Source organism: Solenopsis invicta, chromosome 8 (genome assembly GCF_016802725.1).
Source record: "Solenopsis invicta isolate M01_SB chromosome 8, UNIL_Sinv_3.0, whole genome shotgun sequence".
NCBI classification, from domain to species: Eukaryota; Metazoa; Arthropoda; class Insecta; order Hymenoptera; family Formicidae; genus Solenopsis; species Solenopsis invicta.
The window spans coordinates 13,679,521-13,706,315 of NC_052671.1; the positions used below are offsets into that span (position 1 = coordinate 13,679,521).

Consider the following 26,795-nt stretch of genomic DNA (forward strand, 5'->3'; position numbering starts at 1 on the left):
GTCGTAAAAGCAATTTAACTAATTATAACAGACTAACTGAACTTCGATGTTTTAAACAAGATACACTATTTTTTGTACATAACAAAACTTTTCTTTTTCTTCTTGAAATGGAAAAAATTTTTAGAATATATAAAGATGATATTATATCAAATAATAATAATATTAATTTGAAGCAGTTTTTTCAAGAAAAGTTTAGTTATATATCTCATGTTATTCCAACGTGTCACAATTTGAAACAAAAAATTATAAAGCGATATGTAACATTCAGATTAAAAATATATTCCAAAAAAAGTGTAGCGGCAAAAAAATATATGGGAAGTAAAACGATGGCAATGCATAATACTATTAAATAATTATTTTATTGCTTATATTGTTTGTGCATACTTTATTATAAATATTTTATTTTCAAATATTATTATTTATATAAAAAATAATACAAATATGTAATTTTTAATTAATTTGTAATAAACATTTAATTATGTTATTAAGTTTATTTTAACGCACAATAAGTTCTCATTAATATTTTGTACGTATTTTTACAGGTATCATTGCTGTTTGAAAATGTTTCATTTGGAAATTAAAATACAAGACACCAAATTTCAGCTGATATTTATAACCAATCTTCTTAATTCAACATCTTGAGTAACATTTTAAGATATTATTGTAGATATTATATATTATTAATCTTCTGCACATTACGTAAAAATTTAAAAATCCAGATAATTTTTTGGTTTTAAATTATTCGGTAAACAGTAAATAAAAAGGATTGATCTCTCCCTAAAATATGTTATTGGCAATGGGGATCTATCAGCCAAATGACATTGTATTTTGTCATACGTATATCACAATAGATAAAAGTTAAGCGTGTGTCTTCAGTAACTTAGGTAGTCTAATTGAGCAGAAAAAACTTTGTAGTGTGTGGAGAATTAATAATTAATTGTAAAGTTAATAATTGTAAAGAAAATCAATTAATTATAAATATGAATAATTAAGTAAAAGTTTTCAACTAATAAATAGTTATTTACTAAAAATATAATTAATAATATATACATATATAATGAATAATATGTATAGTTAATTATGCACAATTAATAAAGTTTTTGAACTAAATTATATTTTAATTATAAGGTTTTATTTTATATATTTTATATTTTGTCAATTTATATATTTTATATTTTGTAATGTATATTTTTGCTTTGCAAACTAAGCAAAATGAGTTTGCGCTGCAAACTTAGCAAACTGAGTTTGCGCTGCAAACTTAGCAAACTCAGTTTGCGCTGCAAACTTAGCAAACTGCGTTTGCTCTTCAAACTATGCAAACTGAGTTTGCTTTGCAAACTAAGCAAACTGAGTTTGCGCTGCAAACTTAGCAAACTGAGTTTGCGCTGCAAACTAAGCAAACTGAGTTTGCTTTGCAAACTAAGCAAGCTGAGTTTGCTTTGCAAACTTAGCAAACTGAGTTTGCGCTGCAAACTAAGCAAACTGAGTTTGCGCTGCAAACTAAGCAAACGGAGTTTGCTTTGCAAACTAAGCAAACGGAGTTTGCGCTGCAAACTTAGCAAACTCAGTTTGCGCTGCAAACTTAGCAAACTGCGTTTGCTCTTCAAACTAAGCAAGCTGAGTTTGCGCTGCAAACTTAAGCAAACTGAGTTTGCGCTGCAACACAAACTGCGCTCAAACTGCACGTTTGCTTTGCAAACTAAGCAAACTGTGTTTGCGCTGCAAACTAAGCAAACTGAGTTTGCGCTGCAAACTAAGCAAACTGTGTTTGCTCTTCAAACTATGCAAACTGAGTTTGCTTTGCAAACTAAGCAAACTGAGTTTGCGCTGCAAACTTAGCAAACTGAGTTTGCGCTGCAAACTTAGCAAACTGAGTTTGCGCTGCAAACTAAGCAAACTGAGTTTGCGCTGCAAACTAAGCAAACTGAGTTTGCGCTGCAAACTTAGCAAACTGAGTTTGCGCTGCAAACTAAGCAAACTGAGTTTGCGCTGCAAACTAAGCAAACGGAGTTTGCGCTGCAAACTTAGCAAACGGAGTTTGCGCTGCAAACTTAGCAAACTGCGTTTGCTCTTCAAACTATGCAAACTGAGTTTGCTTTGCAAACTAAGCAAACTGACTTTGCTCTGCAAACAAAGCAAACTGAGTTTGCGCTGCAAACTTAGCAAACTGAGTTTGCTTTGCAAACTAAGCAAACTGAGATTGCGCTGCAAACTAAGCAAACTGTGTTTGCTCTTCACTCTATGCAAACTGAGTTTGCTTTGCAAACAAAGCAAACTGAGTTTGCGCTGCAAACTTAGCAAACTGAGTTTGCGCTGCAAACTAAGCAAACTGAGTTTGCTTTGCAAACTAAGCAAACTGTGTTTGCGCTGCAAACTAAGCAAACTGAGATTGCGCTGCAAACTAAGCAAACTGTGTTTGCTCTTCACTCTATGCAAACTGAGTTTGCTTTGCAAACAAAGCAAACTGAGTTTGCGCTGCAAACTTAGCAAACTGAGCTTGCGCTGCAAACATAGCAAACCGAGTTTGCTTTGCAAACAAAGCAAAGTGAGTTTGCTTTGCAAACTAAGCAAACTGAGTTTGCGCTGCAAACTAAGCAAACTGAGTTTGCTTTGCAAACTAAGCAAACTGAGTTTGCGCTGCAAACTTAGCAAACTGAGTTTGCGCTGCAAACTTAGCAAACTGAGTTTGCGCTGCAAACTAAGCAAACGGAGTTTGCTTTGCAAACAAAGCAAACTGAGTTTGCGCTGCAAACTTAGCAAACTGAGTTTGCGCTGCAAACTTAGCAATCTGTGTTTGCTCTTCAAACTATGCAAACTGAGTTTGCTTTGCAAACTAAGCAAACTGAGATTGCGTTGCAAACTTAGCAAACTGAATTTACGCTGCAAACTTAGCAAACTGAGTTTGCGATGCAAACTAAGCAAACTGTGTTTGCTCTTCACTCTATGCAAACTGAGTTTGCTTTGCAAACTAAGCAAGCTGAGTTTGCGCTGCAAACTAATCAAACGGAGTTGGTTTGCAAACTAAGCAAACTGAGTTTGCTTTGCAAACTAAGCAAACTGAGTTTGCGCTGCAAACTAATCAAACGGAGTTGGTTTGCAAACTAAGCAAACTGAGATTGCTTTGCAAACTAAGCAAGCTGAGTTTGCGCTGCAAACTAATCAAACGGAGTTGGTTTGCAAACTAAGCAAACTGAGATTGCTTTGCAAACTAAGCAAGCTGAGTTTGCGCTGCAAACTAATCAAACGGAGTATGCTTTGCAAACTAAACAAACTGAGTTTGCGCTGCAAACTAAACAAACTGAGTTTGCTGGTCTCCATATATCTCCTATTTTCACTCTGCCAATTCCTATTTTTACTTGAACTCCTTTCTCTTTCTGCTCTTTCCACCATCTTTTTATCCTCTCTTGCGTTCTTCTCTGTTCCCAACTCATGTCGTTCTCCAAAAATATCCTTTCTCCTTTTAGCTTTAACTTTCGACTTATTAATCATTACTTCCTTTTTCTTTTCCTCGTTCTCCATTTTGCAATTTTGCAATTATCACGGGTCCACTTACTCTACAGCTCATTATCTTGCATATTACTTCTATTTTTTCCTTTATCAAATCTTCTGGGCCCCGATTCTCTAACTCACTCGTAACTTTGCGTATACGCAACTTACGAGTGGTTGAAATGCGTATACGTTTACTATTTGATCACCGATGCGTATTCTGTAAGACAATTTACGGTCGTTCGTATTTAGATACGTGTACGTATCTTTTGTACGAATGCAATACGCGGCAACACTAGATTGGTGTACTATCCAGTACTATCTTTATTAAAAACATGGCGTAGTTGCCAGTAACACGTGCTTTATTTTTCAACGCTTATTTTGCATAATAATTTCGTATGTTGATTAAAAAAAAAAAAAAACGAAAATGGATGCAAGAAAACGTGGTGCGAATGTAACAAAACAAAAAACACTATTATTACACTTTATGGAAAAAAATCCTCGTTTGATGTCCGGTAAATTTTTTGCTGATTTTACATTTAAAGATGCAACTATTTTGTGGCAAAAGCTTGCAGATATCTTAAATAGTTGCAATGGTGTAAGCAAGGATTGGAAATCCTGGCGAAAAGTAAATATATATCTGCGTACATATAGAAAAATATAAAATAATTTTTCTAATACCTAAGTAACGATGAGGTTAAGATGACATTATTTTTATCTTAATCTGGTTATTTGGCTATAATTTATTTATTTCTATAACTTATTAATTAAATTTGTAATAATATATGTTTTAGTGCTGGCAAGATTTGCGATCACGTAGTAAATCAAAACAAAGCAAAATAAATGCAGAACAAAGGAAAACTGGTGGAGGAAATGAATCTAATCTTAAATTATGGTAAGTAAAACGGAAGAAGCAACATTAAATTTAATTTCTCCTATATGTATCGATGGACACACAGAAGTTAAAGAAAGCGAAGTACAAATAGAATCAGATACTGAGGTAAAATTTTACAAGAACTTTATAATTAATGTAGATTTTTTCTTTATAATAGTATTATAAATTTTTTATATCAAGTTTTTTTAACTTTTTATTATTTCACTTAGTTGTTTTTTTTTCACTTTTATTAGCTTTATTTCTTATAATATTATAGAATATTCTATACGTAAACTTATCTTGATTCTTTATTTTTAGATAAATTTTGAAACTGATGAAGTGGAATATCTTGATGAAGATATAAAAGATTTGAAACAAATTGGTATAAACAGTGCAGTCTGCTTTAATATGGGAAATGCAGAAACCAAAGATTATAATAAGGAGAATACATTAATCGACAATGCTGCAGGCAATTCAGATGAAAACGGTAATAGTAATGATAGTTCAACTACACCAATAACAAAAAAAAGAAAAAGAATGTCACTGTCTCAAAAATTTCAAGCAACACAACAGCCAACACAGGATCTTGCAAATATAGCACAAAAAACATATGATATGCAAAATACTTATTACGAAAATAAGCTGTTATTAAGGAAACAAAAATTAAAACTTAAAGAAAGATTAGTTAGTGCAGTTGAAAAGTGTAATCCTTCATAATATATATATATGGTACTTTATTCCTTGCGGAGTACACTGCGGACCTCCGCTCCGCTTACAAAATTTAAACCTCGCAATTTTATTCCTCGCATCCTATCCAACACCTGAGAGAGAGAGAAAGATCACTCATCCATCCATACATCCACACTCATTCTCCGGACCTCCGTTTCCGCCGCATTTTCCTCTCTTCCTTCCACACTCTCATTCACACCCAACCACCCTCCTCCCTCCCTCATCTCCTCTAATCTCCTCATCCAAATCTCTCCCTCCCCGTCTTCTCCCAAGACCTCATCCACCATATCCTGCCATCCTTTTTCAACCCCCCAATTCGTGCATTCCTCCCAAATGTGCTCCCAAGTTTCCATTCCCCCTCCACATATCCTACACTTCCTTTCTTCATCCCCTTCCCAATATCTATTCCCCATCATCCCGTCTCCTAACCTAAACTTCGCCACTCTCTGCCATTTTTGTTCCTTCCATCCCTTCTTTAGGTACTCTGGCACCCCCTTACCTTTCACCCTACCATACCATAAGTTATATCTAGAGCCCCTAATTTTCTCCCATCTTTCCTCCTCCTGCCACCTTCTCTCTCTTGCCACTACCTCTTCCCCCCTCAGCTCTCCCCCCTCTCTCATCTTTTCTATCTCAGTTAGGTTCCAGCTCTTCTCCTCGTAAAAGTCTCTCCTTTCCTCTTCCCATTTACCCACTACTTTTCCTACCTTCGCCCTGTCTCTCATTTCCTCCAAACACAACCTTGCCAGCTCTCCTCCCCCTCCTTCTCCCAGTTTCTTTTCATAGCTCCATGCCCTCAACCCTGCCTTCCCCCTTAACTTTTCCCTCTGCATTTCCTCCCTCACCATGTACCCCGGCGTGTACCTCCCAACCCCCACAATCCACTTCAAGAACCTGTCCTGTATCCTCTCTACCTTTTCCCTTTCTTTCCACCCCCAAATTTCTGCCCCATAGCTAACCACCGTCCATACCAATCTATCAAATAACCACATCCTTCTAGCCCAGTTCTTTCCGGAACAGTACTGGCGTAAACCACGAAGTGATTTATATTGTATGACACAATATTACGGACCAGCGACATGGTTTGTAACATTGAGTCCTAGCGAATGGGAATGGGATGATTTAGGTGAATATATTCGTGAAGTAAATGGATGGCATAATGATTCGTCTTGTATCAGTGTTCTCGTTACTAGAGATCCTGTGTCAACATCGAGATTTCTCGATAATAAATTTCGGGCGATGCTTGATTTTATTTGTTCCAAAGATCATCCGATCGGAGAAGTTACACATTACTTTTGGCGGCGAGAATATCAAGGCAGAGGCATCCAACACTTTCATTTGTTAATTTGGATAAAAGATGCTCCAATTATTGGTAAATCATCTGTTGAAGATGTTGCTACATTTATTTTACAACATATAAGTTGTAAAATGCCAGATAAAAATATTTCTCCAACGTTGTATAAACGAATTAATGCGTATCAATTACACAAACATAACGATTATTGTCTTCGTTCTAAGAAAACGGGGCGTAAAGTTATTCGTGTATGTCGTTTTGGTTTTCCTCGTGTTATTACGGAAACGTTAATCATCAAAGACGTTGTAAGTTCGATAGCAGGTAGAAAAAAATTAAAGCACAGAAGTAGGCTTTATGATCTTCCTCGAACAGATAATGAAGTTAATGTAAATGATTATAAATGTATTTTTTCCAAAAAATGTATGAAATCTTTAAATTGCGCCAATTATAAAGAGAATATATTGCTGTTTGAAATAACTGTTGTACTACTTTTAACGAATAAAATGCAAGTGATAGTATATTTATTTTTTAAGTAAAACCCAAGTAGCGGTATCTTTAATTCCTTTTTAAATAAAATTCAAATGATAAAAATGAATAAATTACCAAAAGAAATTGATCGTCGAGAAAAATGGATACAAAATGCCAAGTTGGAAAATAAAAGAACAAAACGTTATATAGCGTTATGTGAAGTGAGATTTTATTTATTTTAGATTTAATTTTATATTTTGTTTAAAATTTTTTTTATATTGTAGACTACTTTACAGTTATTAAATTTATTTATTATATTTTTATTAAATTCAGGTATGTAACACAAGGTTGTTAACTATATCAGTCTATATCAGTCGTAGTAGTTTTTACTGTTGAATAATAACTTTTTACAATTTATTGCTTATACGAACTGCACGCCACATTTTCATTGGACTTGAATATAGGTTGGAAATAGTAAAAAATTATTATTTAGCTCTGAGAATTGTTGCAACTGACATAGGTCTTATGTTATAATATAACAGTTGCAATGGTTTTTAATATTGAATATATGTTTAAAGTTTCATCAGTGTGAATTTTCGTATATTATTGTTTTATTTTATAATTTTTATATTTTTTCGTGAAGGAATAAAACTACTTTTTTATTTTAAAGTTTCATTTTACTTCAAATATGTGGGAACAGACACGCTCCGATGGAAAAAAGAAACTTAAATGTACAGCAATTCCAACAATATTTGGAGAATTAGTCACACAAAAAGTAATAACCAGAGAAGCCGGAATTAATCGTAAGTTTGATATTTTTAATTTTTATTTTTTGTTACTGTTTTCTTATTTTATATTACAAGTAATAAAGATTGATAATCAAGTATGTATTAGTATATAATTAATAATATATAAAAAAGTATTACAATAATGAATCAGTAACAAAGTAATGATTGTTAATTGTTTAATAATTATATTTATTTAATGTATTGAATAATTGTGAATAAATAAATATTTATTTTATACATTTAGGAAATGTTGTGAATTTAAATAAAATTAAAGAACAGTCGACAATATTAACTACAACAGAGTCTGATGGTACTGTTACAATTAAAAATCTAGAAGAACAATGTCAGTCGGTTTCTATAGATATCGAACAAAGAAAAAATACTCAAATAATCAAAAAAACTGAAAGTAATCGTAAGTTTTATTTCAATTTTGTACTCTATTAAATATCTTTATAATTTATATTAGAAATAAAAAAAATAGTAGAAAAATTTATATTAGTATATAGTTATTAATAATATTATATGTTAAAATGTGTGGCTAATAATTAATTTTTTAATAATTGTAGTTATTAGTTAATAAATATTATTTATTTTTATCTAGAAAATACTATCAATTTAAATAGAATTGAAGGACATTCTTTGGCAACATCTATAGAACATAATGATTCTGTAACAGTATTAAGAAAAACTCCAGAGTGCCAATTAGATGATCTTTCATCAGATATCAAAGAACAAATAGCACAATTAAGTAGTGATGGAAAACAAAAGGATATATTAAATTCAATACATGAAAGCAATTTGGATAAACAAAATTTACTATACGTGGAAAAAATCAATAAGTTAGAGAAGCTGCTTCAACGATCTGAATCGCTACGGATAATAATGAAAAAGAGGCATAAAGGCTTGCAAAACAAATACAAAAAGAGAATTAAAGATTTAGAAAAAAAAGTAGGCATAAACGAAAATTTTGCTAAAACTATTCAGCAATTATTGCATAAAGATCAGATACAACTATTAAATATAAGTAAAAAGAATAAGTAAATATAAATCTGAAAAATTTGCGCTGCAAACTCAGCAAATTAAAAAAAAATAAAACTAATAGTGAGCATACTCTTCTGTGTGATAGGACTTGACATCTATGTGATATAATTTTATTTTTGAAAATCACATAAACACTTTTTTATTAACATTTTTTTAATTATATTGTAATACCAAGTAATCGGAACTTCTTGGTCATGGGATATTTTCCATTTCATATTAATTACTTTTGAAAACTTAATGTAATCGGAAAGGCTCAGTTTTGTGCTTTTATTTCTATTAATTACTGGCTACGGCAGCAAATTACAAAAATTTTTAAAATCTTATTATATATAAATCTTAAGAAAGTTAAACCATATACATTTGCTTAACATTGAAATATAATATCGTCCAGTAAATAAAATTTAAAATGTGTAAATAAAATGTAGATGAGAAATATATAAATGCTTAATACTGCGATAAAAGTATCGCAAATGTTAAACCTCAGGGTCGGAGCCATGTGGAACACTACAATGTTCAACCATCCCATATTATACATTATTCCCTACGAATGACAATGGGATACCTGCAGTGGACTAGTGCAGCTTGGTGGAGACGGATGACATACAAAGGTATTATAAGTTTAAATGACTTCTTATGGATTCAAGAAAGTTATTGACAAGTTTTAATAGATCTGTAGAACCGACATTACAATTTAAAGGTTAAATAACGAATAAAAATCTGATTAATTTTTCAAACTTGTTTTTTTTTGCGTGTGATTTACATTATTAATTTCCTCTTATATACAAGATTACAGTTCGTTAAGTTCATAGACATTGATTTAGTCATTTCGTATAGTACGTTCAATCGTTTATATTAGAATCGTGTAACTTTCTGGTTAAGTTGTCTGTAATGAAATTTCCTGTTTATTGAAATGCCTAGTCGTACGTTAATTCCTACGCCCGCGCAATTCCACTGAAACGTCGCATCGGTCGTGCATCTCGTCGTGACCATGCGATCAATCGTTGCCACGAATTATTCAATGTTATCGTTATCATAAATCCGCCGGGTGTCCTGTTCACGCTCGCGTTCTGTGACCACCGGAATGATCCTGATAAATTATCATGCCAGAGAGGGGAGGGTGCACCCAGCAATGCTGACGGCTGCAGGAGACGCGTTTAAATTTTTGTATGCGTGTGTGTATTAAAGCTATGAAATGCGTAAACCAACAGAAATACTTGTATATTTGATTTGCGTTGTTCCAATATTATACTCGAATGTTATACGATATAATTTGCACATCCCATGGATCAGTTGTCCAAAGATTTCTGATAAAAACATGTATTCGCTTACACCAGAGAGATATTTAGTCTATATATTATAACGTTATTTATATTTTTACGAAAGAATCATACATAAATTTTATTTCGGTATTCCATAAACACAAAACATTTTATATTTTAAGTTATAATACGAAAAAAAATTCAAGAATGGTGATAATTCTTATCGCGTCACGACTCAACAGAAATGTAAAAACATTATGATTAGCGAATGCTAAGGCGACACACAATTTCGCAATTTAGTTTAACATACTGTCCACTTCGTACAGGTAGTTTATATTTTGGTATTTATTGTCTTATTTAATACAAAAGCAAAGAGTAACTTACAATATTCCACAATTAATATTTCAATAAATTCAGATCAAATAACTCCATCTATATATATATAACTGCATCCGAGATATTAATTATGCGTCTCATTGTTTTGTCACTCATAATTTATCTATTATTGCGTGTATCAGGGTTAATACATGTAAACGTAGGCAATAATCCAATTTATATGTCGCCGCTACTTAGTTTATAAATATATGCAATTAACGTGTTGTTTAATATCATTTAATTATTTTCATATACGTATTCAATTTATTGTCGATCAGTATTATGACGTTGTTATCAAATTTTTTTTATTTAATTGATGTAAATGAGAAGATAATTTGCGAAATGTAATCTACACAGTTGGAAAATTTCTATTAAATTTAACGTATCTCTCAATTTAACTTATATCTCAAGATGAATATGTCAAAAAACAATATAAATGTCATACAAATAATTAACACAGAAAATGTAACACTTCGACGCAATTTGGAAATAGAGTGTTGAAACATATTTCTTCCGTAAAATTAACGTTTATAATATGTTGATACGTATTTTATTCATTTATCTTAGAATTTGTGTATTAAAACTGCATTGTTTTTGTTATTTACCTATAAATGTTGTTATTTTAACAAGAAATTAATTTAACACAATACTCAAATAATATAATCACATTACGTTAAATTAACATTTAAACATGTTAAAAATTCAACACAAAAATTTAAAAACAAAACGGTTTTAATATACATAAACACAAAATGTTTTGTATTGTATAACTTTATGTTTCAAAAAATATTTAATGTTATGAGATTTAATGGAAAACCTACGCGAAGGAACGTATTCTCAATGCGTTTGATAGTTTAATGTTTTAAACGTGAAAATCAGCTCGAGAAGAATAAATGGTTTTATATTTTGCCTCTTCCCGTTTCCGAATGTTTCTCGAAGGAGAAATGGGTCACTTGCCGTCGTTGTATTTACTATATAGAAGATATCCCTATGTATACGATATAATGCAAGTATCAACCACGAGGCCATAACGCTCGGCATAAAATACATATGTCTACGGTAGATACGATTTTGTGGACTCAGCTTCCACGAGAGAAATTCGTTTTGTTGCTAGCCCTCCAACCATCCGGTCTTGACATACCTTTTCTACGTAGAGGCTGCGACTATCATTTATCCCAGATTACAACGTTGGTCCGTCATAAGGCGATATTCCTAGTACAATCTTACATTCAAGATCATCTTAAATGCTATATAGTTTCATAGTTGCGACATAAGATGTCCAGTCTTAAGTCTCAAATATGAATTTTTCTATAGTGTCCTAAGACGATCTGAAATATAAGATGAGACTATAAATGTCGCTGACAGTAGTAGTAGCAGACTTTATTTAATCCTCTGTGAGATACACAAAGGACTTTGTTTCCTCGCAATACAAACTCGCTCGTCTATGATTAATACGATTACAAAAACAACACGTATACAAAAATTTAAAAATTCAAACGTTAAACCTAAACCCATCTTTTTCTCTGCTTTATTTATTCACATACTTATACACACATATATACACACGTTCGTATTGTATCATATACAGGGTGATTATTAATGAATGTTCCCACTTTTTATCATCGGAGCATGCATTTGTAATTTCTAATATAACAATATGTTAGAAATACGTATCCGTCAGTAAATCACGCTCCGATGGTAAAAAGTGGGAACATTCATTAATAATCACCCTGTAGAATATAAATATTAGGATTAGATTTGCTTCTTCTTTTTATCACATGATTTATTGACTTGATACTTACTGTGATACTGATTGACTGTTATTCTACTGTTTTTATTTTAATTCTGAAAGGGTAGTTCTCTTTCTTTTTTCTTTTTGAAAATTTATAATCTTCCGTGTATCTTTTTATTTTTACTTGTATGATGCGTAAGAGACAAATTATAACGTAGAGATAAATGAAATATATTTATAATTATAAAATACCGGAGTAAATAAATGATTTCAATTCGAATACAGAGCGAGAAAACATTAAGAAAAGTTTTGTAATGTCAGTACACGAGCAGCAAAATGTGAAAATAAATTAAAAAATTTACTCGCGTGTGGCATGAACGGAAAAGAAAAGTTTGCTTGTTGGAGTATTCATGTTCCTTCGAGACAAAGTAGGTAAGCTAGAAAAAAAGCAATGGCGTCCTACCTGAGATTCGTAAGTAACATTTGAAATGTTCGAATGAGTGACCGAGCAAGGCAACTTTTATCGGATAACAACAGACTGAGAAATTTTTCAAAGGGGTTTCCATTACGTGTAGCACCTCGCGGAGATTGGACTGCATCTTTTACAATCGGCTCGTGAATATTTGAAGCTTTGCAGCAGCAATACAGTCGAATATATTTGAAGTGTGGAAGTTTCAAATGGGTCAGGTCAGAGACATTCAAATGAGATAAGAAAAATCGATATTACAAGGCGCTTCTCTCTCTCTCTCTCCTTCTTTTTATTCTTTAATTTTTTTCCAACATTATATTACGTTGAACTTTTTCGTTTTATTTCTGTGTTTGTAATTCGATTATAAATATATAAAGTATAATCGTAATTGTGGAATAATACAGCAGTATTAATTTGAATCATCTTTTAAATGATTTTCTTCAATTTCGTGAATTGAGGGAAGTCCATTAATTCTAAAACCCATCAAGTAAAACTGAATTTTAATCATCTTCATGCATATTATTGCAATGAAAGAATTAATTTTCTCGGAACAATAATAATGATAGTATCTAAACCTATTAAAATAATATTTGAAATTTTTCTTTAGTGGCTCTTCCTTCTTCTTTTGCTCTTCGACATTGTCTGATAATTGATTTTCAACATTGTTGCGCGGCGCTTTTTTTCCTGTTCATAATGTATACGTAAGATAAGAGTGAGAAAAAATGACAACAGGTTGTGGAGTAATTAAAACTTACTTTGTCTTACAGTTTCCTGAGTATTTTCCATAATTGTGACGTTTCTGCAAATAACAGTACTTAATACTTTAAAGCGTTTACTTTTTGTTTGCTACAAGAAATAATAATTTTTAAACGAGAATTAAAATGTATAATATAAAATTTTAATAAAGACACAACAAAGAAACTTTGCTTGTACAAACATAATTATTTTCTCTCTCTCTCTCTCTCTTTCTCTCTCTATGTAAATGGCATATCTATTTATCTTTACGTTGCGGATTTGTCATTAAATATTTGATTTATTTACCTGATCCTAATGCGGATAACATGAAATTGCAGCGGTCACAAATTTTACAGCGTAACGATACGATGAAAGATCGATGGTAACCGAACAACCCGGAACGCGCAGAAATTAAATGAATAGCAGCTTTTTCGTAACTGCGGACAGAATGTTTTTTGTAACAATCTCAAACTTTAAGCTGTAGGAGAACGTTACGTTTCGAGTGACTCGACACCGAACAGTGAAGTGCTATGCAAAACTTTGAAACGGCGGACGGTGCATATCGAACTTTACATTTAACGGTGAACTGAAAATCCATACACGGTATATACGTACGTATGTACGCGCGTGTGTTTTCCAGTAGTGTTTACCATGAACACGATCGGCACGAAATGACAACGTAAAGTACGTAACGCAGTTGTTAAGCATTACTTTATGCCTGGAAGATAGCGTCGGGCATCGTAATATCGCTGTTACGCTTTAGCCGAGCTCACGTGTCCCCGTAAAGGCAGATCGTATGAGACATCGATGTAATCGAAGTACTTTCCGGAGGGCAAAAGCGATATGCCAGCTTTCCGGTCTCGAGTTAAATTTAGACTTTAATTAACGTTAACACAAATTGTACAGAGAAGGTTAATGAGGCTTCGTGATAATAATTTATGAGAATGTAAAGAAAGATCGATTAAAATCTGAACGTGGATGCGCATAGGTACATATATAAATTTATAATGATTATCTCAGTGAGTTCTGATAAGTCTATATGCCAACGTTTCAGTCAATTGATTACTTTCTTTATTTTCTTGCTAAGACGCAACGTAAATTTAAAGTGGAGATATCGAAACACTCTCGTCAAAGAGAAACGAATATTTGGAAAAGGAAAATTTATGCAAACTTTACAAACGAAATCAAAATTTATAAAAGAAAAGAGGGGAATGATAAAATATCATTTTGTTTTTTTTGAAATAATTCAATAAATATTAACGTGACAGAATTTTTAATAATACTAGTTTGTTAATCATACAGATCTATTAAAGCAGAAAGTTCTTGCCAATCACACTATAGGCAGAAGTTTTTCAGGTACATATATGAAATGTAATTTATAATTAACTAAAGAGGGAAGAGATGATACGTTTGTATTGTTTGTGAGGAAGTAGAAGAGTTGACTAACAACAAAGTACTAACAATTAAAGCCATAAAACGCACTTTTAATTATAAAAGAATTACAAATTAATGATTCTTCGTAGATTTTACACACCAATAAGTGCAACAAAACGATATTTTATGAATGTTTTATAAAATATAAAAAAAATTTTGAAAATAACTTTGCCTTAAAAAACAATTTTTAAAAATATTTATTTGCAGTTAGTAAGCATAATGCAACATTCGCTATAAGATTATAAAAATCGTAAGAGCGATTTTATGCTCGTAATGCAAATGACTCACAATTATCTCATCTACTCCAAAAATAAATTAAAAAAATTTATTTAGTTTAAAAAACACATAGTATATTTTTACAAAATGATACAATTTTAATTTTCCACCATTTAGAAGTTTCCTGTAGAAACACTAGAATTATCATTAAAGATATCATTTTATCATTATTTAACATTAAACAACAAGGATAAATAATAATATCTCTAACGTTTCTGAACAGTTCTCTAGAGTGACAATCGATTTATTGAAAAAATATTTTGATATGAAAATTTCGTTTATTAAGCCATATTATTAAGAAAATCCTATGTTAATGTTTAATTTTGCATAACTCAAAATATGCACAGCCGAATAAAAAATTAAATAACGAAAAAATACTCGAGTGTACATACATTCGTGCGATAGTACACTCTAGTTTAAAAACAATGAGAAAATATGTATAATTAAGTGCTAAAGTGTATTTCGAAAATGTTTTAAAGTGCTCAAAAGTAATAATGCCTTATAACGATTGTTAGCTATTGTGTATTGTCATATTAGCGCCACTAAAAAATGACAAACTACTGAAAGAATAATTCGATTAGCTGTTAGAATTAGTCAGCTAATAACGGAGATAATAGGAGTAGCCGTAATGACCACCCCATAATACCCCTTTCATCTCTATAGATTTTCAGTATTGCAATCTATATGCAGGATGCTTATATGCACATTTGCATATATTCTGCAATATATTCATACATTTATTATATACAATATATGTCTATTCCAAATAAAGAGGAAAATGTAAAACACCGTATTTTTTTAAATTAAAGCCAATTTTTTTAACTTATTTTTACAGTAAACCATATTATCATAGCTGTTCTTTTTCAATCTTTATTATGCAGTGTCGTTAAAGTTTTTTGAATAATATTTGTGAGATTTAGAAAGAAATATAATTATTTATTCTAATTTGGGTATTAGACCAACTTGTTACGGGCTTGAACTTAGGTATGTAAGACGCGATCACGACAGAGAGTGCGAAGAACAACTCAGTCGTTCACCAAGCGTCGAAGAAGACAGCCGGTCGAACGAGCGCTGAAATCTTGTAAATATCAAATATATTTAAATTGACCAAGAAAGAGTGTCCCTCTTCGGAATCCCCACATTCTATAAATAAAAGTGTTATATCTAATCTATAATTTATTGAAGAACAATTTGATGAATATCGTTACATGTTCTCAATTTAAAATACTAGTTATAATAAAATTATTGTACTATATATAATGTAAATGGGTAGCCATAATATCATCTACTTCTCCATTTATTAAGTGATTAAATTTTACGATTTTAAATATAACGTAGATGGGAAACAGTATAGCAAACTAGCGAAATCCGTTTTCCTAATTAACTCTAGTTCGGAAAAGCAAGCCGCCGATTCACAGTCAGCGGAGCGTTACGAAATATTTCGAAACACACGAAGTTGACTCGTGCTGAATGAAAATTGAAACAGCTCTTTAACGTCTGTTCCGTGAAGAGACTACGAGTAGATCCTCTGAAGTAGATCTGGAATTATGTTTTCGCATTATGATCCCCACTGAGAAACAATGGTCAGCATACACTTGGACGGCTGCGCCGTCGCCGTTACAGAGAACCGTAAACCGTACTTCCGATAGTTGACCGGAAATTTTAAAGGTGAATTGGATCCTTGAATTTTTCACAAGCGCCATATCGCTCAGACGGCTTTAACCGGAGAAACTTTCTATATACCTACTATATACCCCACATAATTCTTCAATCTCTTTCTTCTTTTTGTTCAGATAATTTTTTTATATATACACGGGTTTAAAAAAGGCTCCAGAGCGTTCCTTTGCCACCTCTTTGATATTCGACGTTCTTTTTGCGCGCGCATATACGCCGGAATTACTGGAATATCGGTGATATCGACTGTATCAGTTAACCCGCTCAATATTGGTTATCTATTTACTCCGTTTTGTCACGTCACGTTATAAATTATGCCAGAATAACGGAGTTTTTCCATGATGCAACGCTCCCCTCAATATCAAATATTTCGCGAACATGAAACGAGTATTTCGTTTCGCATGTAAACCACGTAATAGTCTGGCAGGTCCGCCGCCCGATCGCAACACAAAGTGACTATTTCCAGTTTATCTACCGCGTCCAAAGCGAACAAAGCCAAAAATATGGTCTTTGAATCTAGCGCGCGCTTAATATGTATCATTGTTGAAATGTGTTCATTAACTTTGAAAACTTCTCTCATATCGAACTTCGTACAGTCGACATGACTACTGCAAAGAGCATTTCAAAATTTCAAATAGTTTCCGCAATATAATCTTCGTCCCTAATATTTGTTGCACGTATATATTTTGCTCGCGTTCACGTCCGCTTCGTAATTTTGAAATGCGGAATACCCATTGCCGCCGTCGCGATAAGCCAATACTCTACTCGCACCGAAATCAACTCTAAAATTATAAATTCTCGCAAGTGTCGCATAGCCCGCGTCGTTTCGCGAGATTATCGTATTGCAAACAATTTAATGTCTGTTTATTTCGCGTGTATGTATTTCGTTCGTAACGGTAAACCTCGCGGGGAAAACGCGCTGTACGAACACGATTGGCAATAAACCGACGTACGAACGATACTCATATACGGGGACAAGGCTTTCCCGTATTACGGCTTAAAATTCAACTATAATATAGTGCTCATATTGTGTACAAAGTTTAAGGCTTATTGCGACGCGCGAGGGTCCACGAAAAACGGCGGAGATTTCGTCGATGGCGCGTGACTCGGATGCGATACGAAGGATCGAGCCTCACGGAAAGCTTTTGGAATTTCTTTCCGCTTCTTAGTCTCGTCAGTCTGCCTTTTATACTCGGTGATTTCGATAACTCTTATTTCGTCCCTTTAATGCAATGCTTGGAATTAGTGGTACATTTCGAACCGATTTCTGAGGCGACGTCTAGGTTTCTCCGCTATCGCCCACTGCTCCACGATCGAGTCACGATCAATCGTATTTTAGAGCAACTCCATGTAAAAGATATACTGGAATCATACGCTGAGAGAAATGTTTGATGAAATCAACTAACGTTTGGTTGAATAGTGATCAAATGAGTTTTCTAGTTATAATTACTGCATATATAGTTGTTTTGACCAAACAATTTGTACCTTAACCAAATAATTATTTTTAAATTATTTACAACAAATTACAAAATGTTTTGTTAAATGTGATTAAATTTTTGATACTAGTTACTACAAAATTCAATTGATCATTATTCAACCAAACGTTAGTTGATCTTATCAAACGACTTCTCTCAGTGTACCTTTCGGTAAATTTGTCATAAAAAATGTTCTTTCCTATGTAATTTTTAATTTTATAAGTAATTAGACAAAATTTTCTATTATTTATGTTCTATAATAATATAATTGGTAATAATCCCTAGCAAAAATAATATGTTTATAAGATGTTTGCTTAAGTGTTGAGTAGATGTTTAATTGGACTTTTAGAACATTTACTGAAGCGTTTATGAGATGTTCATGACTGTTTGACAAACGTTACATGTTTTCAAGTTGTTGTACATGTTTAAAGAGTATTTTACAAATCACCCTTTAATAAAACATTCTCTGAATACTGGTAACATTGCGAGAACATACAATACTTCTCGAATGTCTACCAATTAAACAGTCGCAAACATCTCATAAACAATTCCACGTTTAAATAGTTATCTCATAAATACTTCGATAAATGTTTAATAAATGGATTATTTTCCCCACAGAGATATACATTAGAATTTAGATATAATTTTCAACATCATGTTTGAGGCACTATTAATAATATTTAATTTGAGACACTGTAAGTAATAAAACTCAAATTTTTAATAAAAATAAAATTGTTTAAATTCTAATTATCATATAGTATTTTGTTTCAATTATACAATATTACAGAATTTTAATAATAGAAAAATTAGTTTAATTACTATCTAAATCTCATAAAGTAAAAAATTACTTGAAACATTGCTCAGACTCAATTTTCACTCTGTGGAAGGAGTGAATTTTCATTCTACAGAAGTGAATTTTTATTCTTATTAATGTGATAAATCACTCACAAAATTGCACAAGTTTAATTTCTTTTAGAGTAATGTTTCACTCTATGAGATTTAGATAGTACTAATAAAAATTATTTAGAGAAGAAATTTTTTTAATGACAAATTACCGAAAGACACGACTCCAGTATATTTTTCACATCGGGACCTAGAGTATAGTGTCACATGTGCGATCTAAAGCTGAATCGTCAAGCTGTGAGCGATAGTAGGGATGATAATAGGCGTCGCTTTAGAAATCGACAACTAATTTCGAAATGTGCAATTAATTCCGAGCACTGCTTTAATGAGTCATGAGCAAAATAGCACACCGGGACGTCGATTCGAGTCGCTGTGTCCGTCGATGGCTATACGTCTGGGGCATTTGTTTTCGCCCGATCGATTCCCATCGGGGACGCGAACAAGCATCGCGTGCCAAATGACAAATACGTCTAGATCTCGACTATGGGAGCGAGGACAGAAAGCGATACAGTCGTAGATAACATCGATAAGACTAAGTAGTGTGGTTGCTTCAGATTCGCTCGCAAGTACTCTATTAGTTTTCACTCTCTTGCACTAGAGATTTTTCTCGCAATGTAAAAGTGATTCACTTTTTCGCATATTTATACGTCAATATTTTATTACGAAATAAAATTTTAATAATTTTAGTTAATTTGGTATTTAAACCAATAAATTGTACTTATTTCGATATTTGATTACATTATGCGTTTTTATTTAACATAAACATCATTCGAGATTTTTCTTGTAAAGGTGATTCGCTTCTCGCATATTTATACGTCAATATTTTATTACTAAATAAAATGTTAGTGTCTTCAAAGATTTTGCTATTTGAACGAATAAACTGTACTTATTTGCTATTTAATTACGTCACGCGCGCGCGCGCGCGTATGTGTGTGTGTGTGTGTGTGTGTGTGTGTGTGTGTGTGTGCGTGTGCGCGCGCGTGCGGTGTGTGTTTAAAATGAACCGTATTGTTCTTTCGCGTACAATGCTAATATTTAATTAAAAATATATATCAATGCGTGTGAATTGATGAAAATGACTAATTGAATGCGCGATATTTCATCGAGTCATCGGCTTTGTTTTCGGATCATAGATTTGTATCTGCGTGGTTTCGATACGTACCACTGGTTACGGATGGCAAATATTGCATTTATTTATCTGAGGAGTGTGAGGGGAAACAAACGAAATCTCACTTTGATGGAACACATCGATCGGTACGTATTCGCCCAAGCAGTCCGAGGATTTTCGTTATTGTCCGACTTTTCGATTGAGAATACGACGTGACATATTCGCTCGAATGTAAATCGTATACCTGCGATCGTAGTTATTGGCAGGCAGGTGGCAGGCATATTTGAGAGAATCGCGCGGCAGGAGGAGTGAGCTGTGCGCTACTACAACTGGGACGGGGCCAATAAAAGTACGACGACAGCGATAACGAGCACTCGTCAATGACCTTACACTGATATGCCTATTACTTCTATCCCCGTTCCCCGATTGCTCGTTTATATGTTTCGGTGTTATTCATTATTTTCATCTCCGGCGCGCGTCTCGTCGCGGGCGCTTTAGTAGCTCGCTTTTTTTTTTCGTTACCGTGCGCCAGTTACATAACACAGATTGCTACTTTTTAAACCAGTCACGGGGGAGAACAGGCTGCGGACGACGTCGCGCAATATTGTTACTTGTCATACAATTCGAATGGGACTGAATAGACGTGTAAAAAATTCGCTCCGATTAAGTGGTGAAAACGCTGGCGGGCGTTTTTATTTTGAACCCGTTCGAGCTTGAAAAATTCTCGAGAGTAACGTACAAGTGCAGAGCCGCGTATACGCCTGACGTGTCATCGATTATCTATAGGTGCTTGGAAATGATTAGTTCGGTCGGATAATTCGAATGAGCCGAGATTCGAGTCGCGATTTAATTACCGTGAGAAGTTCCAGACTTTTAAAGACTTGCAATTTCTAAGGTAATGAAAGAGTCGTAAAGAAATCTTCGAAGCTTCGGTAACGGGTTTTGTCGCGAGATATTGAAGTTTAAGTGAACTGAATAAATCAAGATTAATTTTAAGTTGTATTTATACGTTTAGCTACGACAGATTGTACTATAAATATCGATAAAGTAACACTGTAAAAATGTGCGCGTACCTGGAACGAGAGGAGCGGGGGATGACGGGCAATGAGTTGTAAACAAATGGATATTTTGCAGAAGTAACGTGAAACCAAAAATTGTTTGTAGCTACGATTTTATCAAGCAATTTATTTAATTAAAATAACAATAACTTTAATAAAATGTTTGATAATTTAAAGCGAATTTGTAAGCGAGTCGGTTTTCACCAAAGTTATTATACATGCCACGAAGTTTCAGTTCATATAACAATCACGTATATTTTTATTTGCCTTGCAAACGGCACGTTGCAGATGTGTGAAAGTTATTACAGGTATTATTTAACTTTAATTTATGATTTGTTAGTTAATCCGATTTAAATAGTCAATTTACACGGACAACAACGAGCGTCGATAATAAGATGATTGACGTGCAACATTCACTATTATTAATAACATGGAAAAGCGTTGGCAACATTTATATATGTCACAAATTAATGACAAACTTTTTTTATGAAGTTCACGTAGCGGGCGTTATGACGCTCGTGATGGAGAGCGCGACTGTACTTTTGTGTATAGGAAGATATTCTGCCGACTAAATAATTAATTGTGTGATCAAGTGCTCTTTCGTATATCCCGGCGGGAAACTCCAGGAATATCCTATTTCGAATAAAGCCGTCGTTCCCGCCGCCGTAGCAATTTCGTCTCAATTCGTTCGAGGTTGCCGCGGAGAGTTACTGTGGCTTTTCCTCGGTCGGTGGATCTCCCGGCTGCGTATAGAACGCAAAATAGTTCGCTCCCTCGTTTCCGCTCGGAATACTTTCCGCATAGTTCCGGCGAATTACGTGGGTATGTGCTATACTTGGCAGTACGATTTAAATAGTTCGAAGGGATTTGCCGCGGAAAAATCCGATAAGAGCTTCCTTAGCGTTCCGTTTGACGATTTCGTGCCCTGCAATTCCTACAATTTCACCTCTGCCATCCGTTCCTCTTTTCCTCCTTTCAGCTCTCCGCACTCGGAACCTCCGCGTTGGCAAAAGTAAACGGGGTACTTTGTCCGTAATATTTAATGATCTCCTCTTTCCGCACTCACTTTACGTTCGACCACGGAGAAGAAGAGTAGCGGGAATCTTGAATACTAATTTATTTAAAGTACGGTCGTTAATTGAATCGTTTAATGACGTATTATAACGGCACATGGAAAAACTGATTTTCTTAGAGACTCGGTCGCACGAAAAAATACAAGACTATGTAGCAAATAATTTAAGGAATGGCGATCGCACAGAAAAGACTTCTGGATTCAATGCTATTGCTCTTCTATACATCATAAAATAAGATTGATACAGAAACAATCATAATTGTTTATAGAAAGAATACTTTATTTTTAAATCTAGAATAAAATAATTGCTGTCCCATTAATTGGCCCATTAATTCGCTCAGATAGATTTAGATTAGACAAAGGAAATTTGTAACGACCCTCATAATATTCTCGATTTAACAACAAATTAATCTAACAAAAATTTGAAGAATTTTTTCCCTATTAAAATGTTGAAGGCTCACAAGAGAGCTCCGTAGGTACCAAAAATATCTCGTCCTACAGCTAAAAGGTCCATAAAAAGCTCGGTACGTACTTGTAGGCAAAGGCTGCTGAGCTTTCCGCTTTTCGCGGATGCGTTGATTATAATGCATCGCATGCAAATCTTTCTCACGAGAAAATGTTTATTTTTACGGTTCTCTATCGATGCTATTTCAAATTGCGTATGGCTAATTATCGTGCGTTATTAACATCAAGCAAATTTTTATTCTAAATTCGAAATGTAAGAATATTAGGGTTGGATAGTAACTAGTTAAACATTTAAAAGTTGAATAATAAAATTAAAACATTAATTTTTAACTTGAACTAATTATTTTTGGTTTTTATTACTAATTTTTTTTCTAAATTAAAAATTTGTCTATGTAAACAAAAAAAATTATAAGAGGAAAAATACATTCCCACGTGGGAAACAATATTTCTTTGTTATTTTATATAAACTATTAGCTTTTTTGAGTTAATTTAATTTTAATGTAATTTTTAACGTAACTAAATTTTATAAGACATTAACTTTAATTTTGTTAAATAAATATTAGCTTATCTAATCCTTAAGAATATATAAGTTGAAACTAATATGTATTACTCTTGCCTCAAAATAATAAGTCAGTCTTATTTAATTCGATGCAGGAGAATAGGAGTTATAAACCTTATTTTGTTAAATTACTTTATTTTTATATTGCAATATTTTATATTGCAATATTGCAGATTAAGTTCGTCAAGGATATTTCTAGTCTTGTTATTAAAAATTCTTTCTGAGATGTTTTATTATAGATATAAAAGCATTGTTACGTATAATGCATATTAAACGAACAATGTTATTTCCTTCAAGAAAAATGCGTTTATAACGTATTAATAATCTATTTGTCTCTTGGAAAAAGTTGGATATGGCACATCATCGTAATGGTTCGTTTTACGCAATAAAATGTTAGATGTTGGTTAGATCGAATCGGATTAGATCGAACTTAAAGTTTCGCGCGACATTAACGTTCCGCGAAGTAATTAAAAAGTGTGTTCGTAATCAACGCGCCGATCGACACGGGCGATCTTGGCGGCTGCTGCTTTAACGGGAAAATTTTTCCCTCGAGCGATTTTACTGGCAGTTCTGACTCTTCGCGAGCTCCACGCCAGCAGGTATTTTTTTCGTGACAGGCAAGCGCTCGAATTGAGTTGGGAATTACGTGGCCCCCAATTAAATTTCTCCATCCGCTTGCTGGTATGATTCGAAATCGATACCGGTACGTCGGATGACATCGGCTAATGATGTCGACGGGCTGATTCGATGAGCATGAATCGAAGAAAAAAGTCGAAAATCAAGAAGGGACATTTTTTTTCTGATATGAAAGTCTTTGTCTCTCTTATTAATTTACAGTAATCTCAGTGAGATGTGAAATGTTTTCACGGTCTTTGAATAGTACAAGTCTTTTTAAATGTTTTGACATGTTACTCAGCAAAGAAAAATTGTATACTATTATACTTTTTCACGACTGTTGATTTTTGTAATAACAATTAAATAGGTAAGCATCCTAAACGGTCAGAGCTGAGTCTTATTGTTTGATATTTCTCCAATAAACGTATATAAATTTTATTTAATCGTTATTAAATTGATCAATTTGGTTGATGTATCTAAACTATTCTAGTTCAATTCAAAACTGTGTTTCAAGATCGAAAGTATTCGACGCGCAGAACGAGAAAAACTTTGAAGAATTAGAATTTAGACAAGAAATATTAAACACTAAGAATCAGTTCTGACCGTTCCGACCTTTTTCTAATTAATTGTATTCATGCACAATGATCTGGTTTCATTTATTAGATATTATGATCTTTTGTATTGAAATTATGAAAAATATTTATATGATATATTAATTTTTGATTGCAATATGTAACCTTTGTACTTTTGGTCCTTGAATGAGTATTTCTCGTTAAAGCGTGATACAACTCCGTTCGTCGATTCTACTGGTAATTTAACTTCCGGCGATACGCTGGCGCGCGACAAAGTTAAATCGAACTCGAATGAAGGCCTTCAAGCGAGTTTCTATATCAAAGACGAGAATAAAGCCTAATCGCCAGAGAGTGAAATCCACCACACTTCGTGTGTTGTATCTCGAAGCAATTATTGTGAGTGGTACTTTTTTTTTCAATTGAAGGAAATTGGCTCAATTGAGTAAATCACAATAATACGAAGTAATGCTAATAAGTAGGCTAACGCTGGACGTTTGCGTGTATAATAGTTTCTTTTAATTTTACTAGAGCAGATGTCATTACATGTATTCTTATACTCGACTTTGTAAAAACAGAGTTATTCGATTTTGTGTAAAACACAGTGTATAATAACAAAAAATTGAGGTTTTTTGGTACAGTTTTCACAATATTGGCATTCGACATTAAACAGCTATTCTAATTGTTAAGCGAAAAAACGGAGAAGTCTAACTTATACCGTAGATTGTTAGGAGGAGAGATAACAGCCGTTATCACCTCAGGAAGTTATATCAAACTTGATCAAACTTGAAGAGGATCTGAATTCAGGATCGAAACAATTGTACACTATTTCAATACATTGTATATAACTTATACGTCGAATCATTGTTACTTTTTCATGCTCTAACAACCGCGTTTGTCTCGCATTGGCATTTATATTTAATATTTTGATTTATTTGTTGGAGACAGTACTTCTATTTAATTAATTTAATTTTAGAATTTTATTATTTTAAATGGCAAGTCAAACTTTGTTGAAGAGAACGTGAAAATAATAATTTATTTAAACCTTATCAAAAATATTATATCAATATAGATTTATAGATCAATCGTTTATAAATTCCGCTCTCCACCACACCTATAGTCACAAAACGAGGACGTGGCGAGTTTTGTGTAAATCTTAGAATACAATAATCATTTAAGAAACTAATTACTTTTCCAAATTTTGATCCGCCATTTCCAAATTAAATTCGACATTTTGAATTTTAAAATTCTAATATCATATGCAAATTGAATAACCTCTAAAACTTTGGTACTAAAATCGTAATGAAAAAAAAAAGAAAACTTTTTTTACAGTGGTGGCACGAAAATCTCATTTTGGCAACACCTAATTTATATTTCATGTCGACATATGCTTAAATTTCATTTAATTTTCATATAAATTATTAATTTTTTACAAAATATATAAATGTAATAAGTTTTAAATGTATAAATATTAAAAAAAGTTTTTATATTATACATATGATAATTTTGAAAAATTTATGTGAAAATTTATATAAAAAATTTATTCATTATATTTGTAATTTTATTATATATTAAGGTAGTTTTATATAACACATAGTTTTATACATTTAATTTAACTTGTTCATATGAATTACTTATTCATAAAACGTGTATGCGTATATTAATTCTCGACATTTCATCCGTGATCAAATTATTTTTGTATTTTGTCACTTATTACTAAGAATTTAAATATACTTTATTTCATTTTATGAATTTATTTATGTATCATTAATTTACATTTCCTTATTTATCATATGTAAAAATAAATGTACAATTGATAATGTTTTTCTTATTTTATTGTAGAACCGAATATTATATGGATTAATTTGCACATTATTTTTTATATCTCGACAATGTTTTTTAAATAATTTACCATCTGTTAATAAACATTAAAAAGAAACACTAAAATATATTTACGTATAAAAAAAACTGTGGCTTTTATATATGTAAATTTCTCCTCCTACTCTCCCTCTATTCTTCCGTTCAAATTATTTCATCGTTTCTTTATTATCCCATTTCATGAGATTCCTGCATTTTCTACAATTTTATCTTTATTATATCTTTCTATTTCTCCTTCTTTTATATTTTCACCCCCTAATTTAGCTATACTGACATTAAAGTCTCTTATTATTATGTGACCTATTTCCTTTTGTCACTCATTAATCCTTTCTCCCATTTTTACCTTCTTGTTTTTTTTACACCGATGATTTTTAATCTCTATCTAGCTTTATACCGGTTATATCATTATTCCTTCCTTTTCTTTCCTTATTAATTAATATTCTTGACTAACTCACTCCT

At 32.6% G+C, this 26,795-nt stretch overlaps 2 protein-coding genes across 2 annotated transcripts; both read left to right on the forward strand.

Moving 5' to 3' along the window:
• Positions 1-3,748: 3,748 nt before the first annotated feature.
• LOC113004981 lies at positions 3,749-5,113 on the forward strand. The gene is made up of 3 exons (XM_026139748.2): positions 3,749-4,114; positions 4,281-4,486; positions 4,679-5,113. The coding sequence occupies exons 2-3, from the start codon at positions 4,379-4,381 to the stop codon at positions 5,075-5,077; spliced, it is 507 nt and encodes a 168-aa protein (XP_025995533.2). The 5' UTR covers positions 3,749-4,114; positions 4,281-4,378; the 3' UTR covers positions 5,078-5,113.
• A 1,859-nt stretch (positions 5,114-6,972) lies between these two features.
• LOC120358498 lies at positions 6,973-10,863 on the forward strand. The gene is made up of 4 exons (XM_039452917.1): positions 6,973-7,072; positions 7,522-7,654; positions 7,884-8,051; positions 8,241-10,863. Exons 1-4 carry the CDS (start codon positions 6,974-6,976, stop codon positions 8,678-8,680), a joined length of 840 nt encoding a protein of 279 aa, XP_039308851.1. The 5' UTR covers position 6,973; the 3' UTR covers positions 8,681-10,863.
• Positions 10,864-26,795: the final 15,932 nt, after the last annotated feature.

What these genes read in the sequence shown, in the direction of transcription:
- LOC113004981 (XM_026139748.2), top strand. Translation starts at nt 4,379, where the DNA reads ATGGTAAGTAAAACGGAAGAAGCAACATTAAATTTAATTTCTCCTATA. An exon ending in AAATAGAATCAGATACTGAG is followed by an intron (nt 4,487 to 4,678) that starts GTAAAATTTTAC and finishes CTTTATTTTTAG; the next exon opens with ATAAATTTTGAAACTGATGA.
- LOC120358498 (XM_039452917.1), top strand. Translation starts at nt 6,974, where the DNA reads ATGAATAAATTACCAAAAGAAATTGATCGTCGAGAAAAATGGATACAA. An exon ending in GTTATATAGCGTTATGTGAA is followed by an intron (nt 7,073 to 7,521) that starts GTGAGATTTTAT and finishes TTTATTTTAAAG; the next exon opens with TTTCATTTTACTTCAAATAT. An exon ending in CAGAGAAGCCGGAATTAATC is followed by an intron (nt 7,655 to 7,883) that starts GTAAGTTTGATA and finishes TTATACATTTAG; the next exon opens with GAAATGTTGTGAATTTAAAT.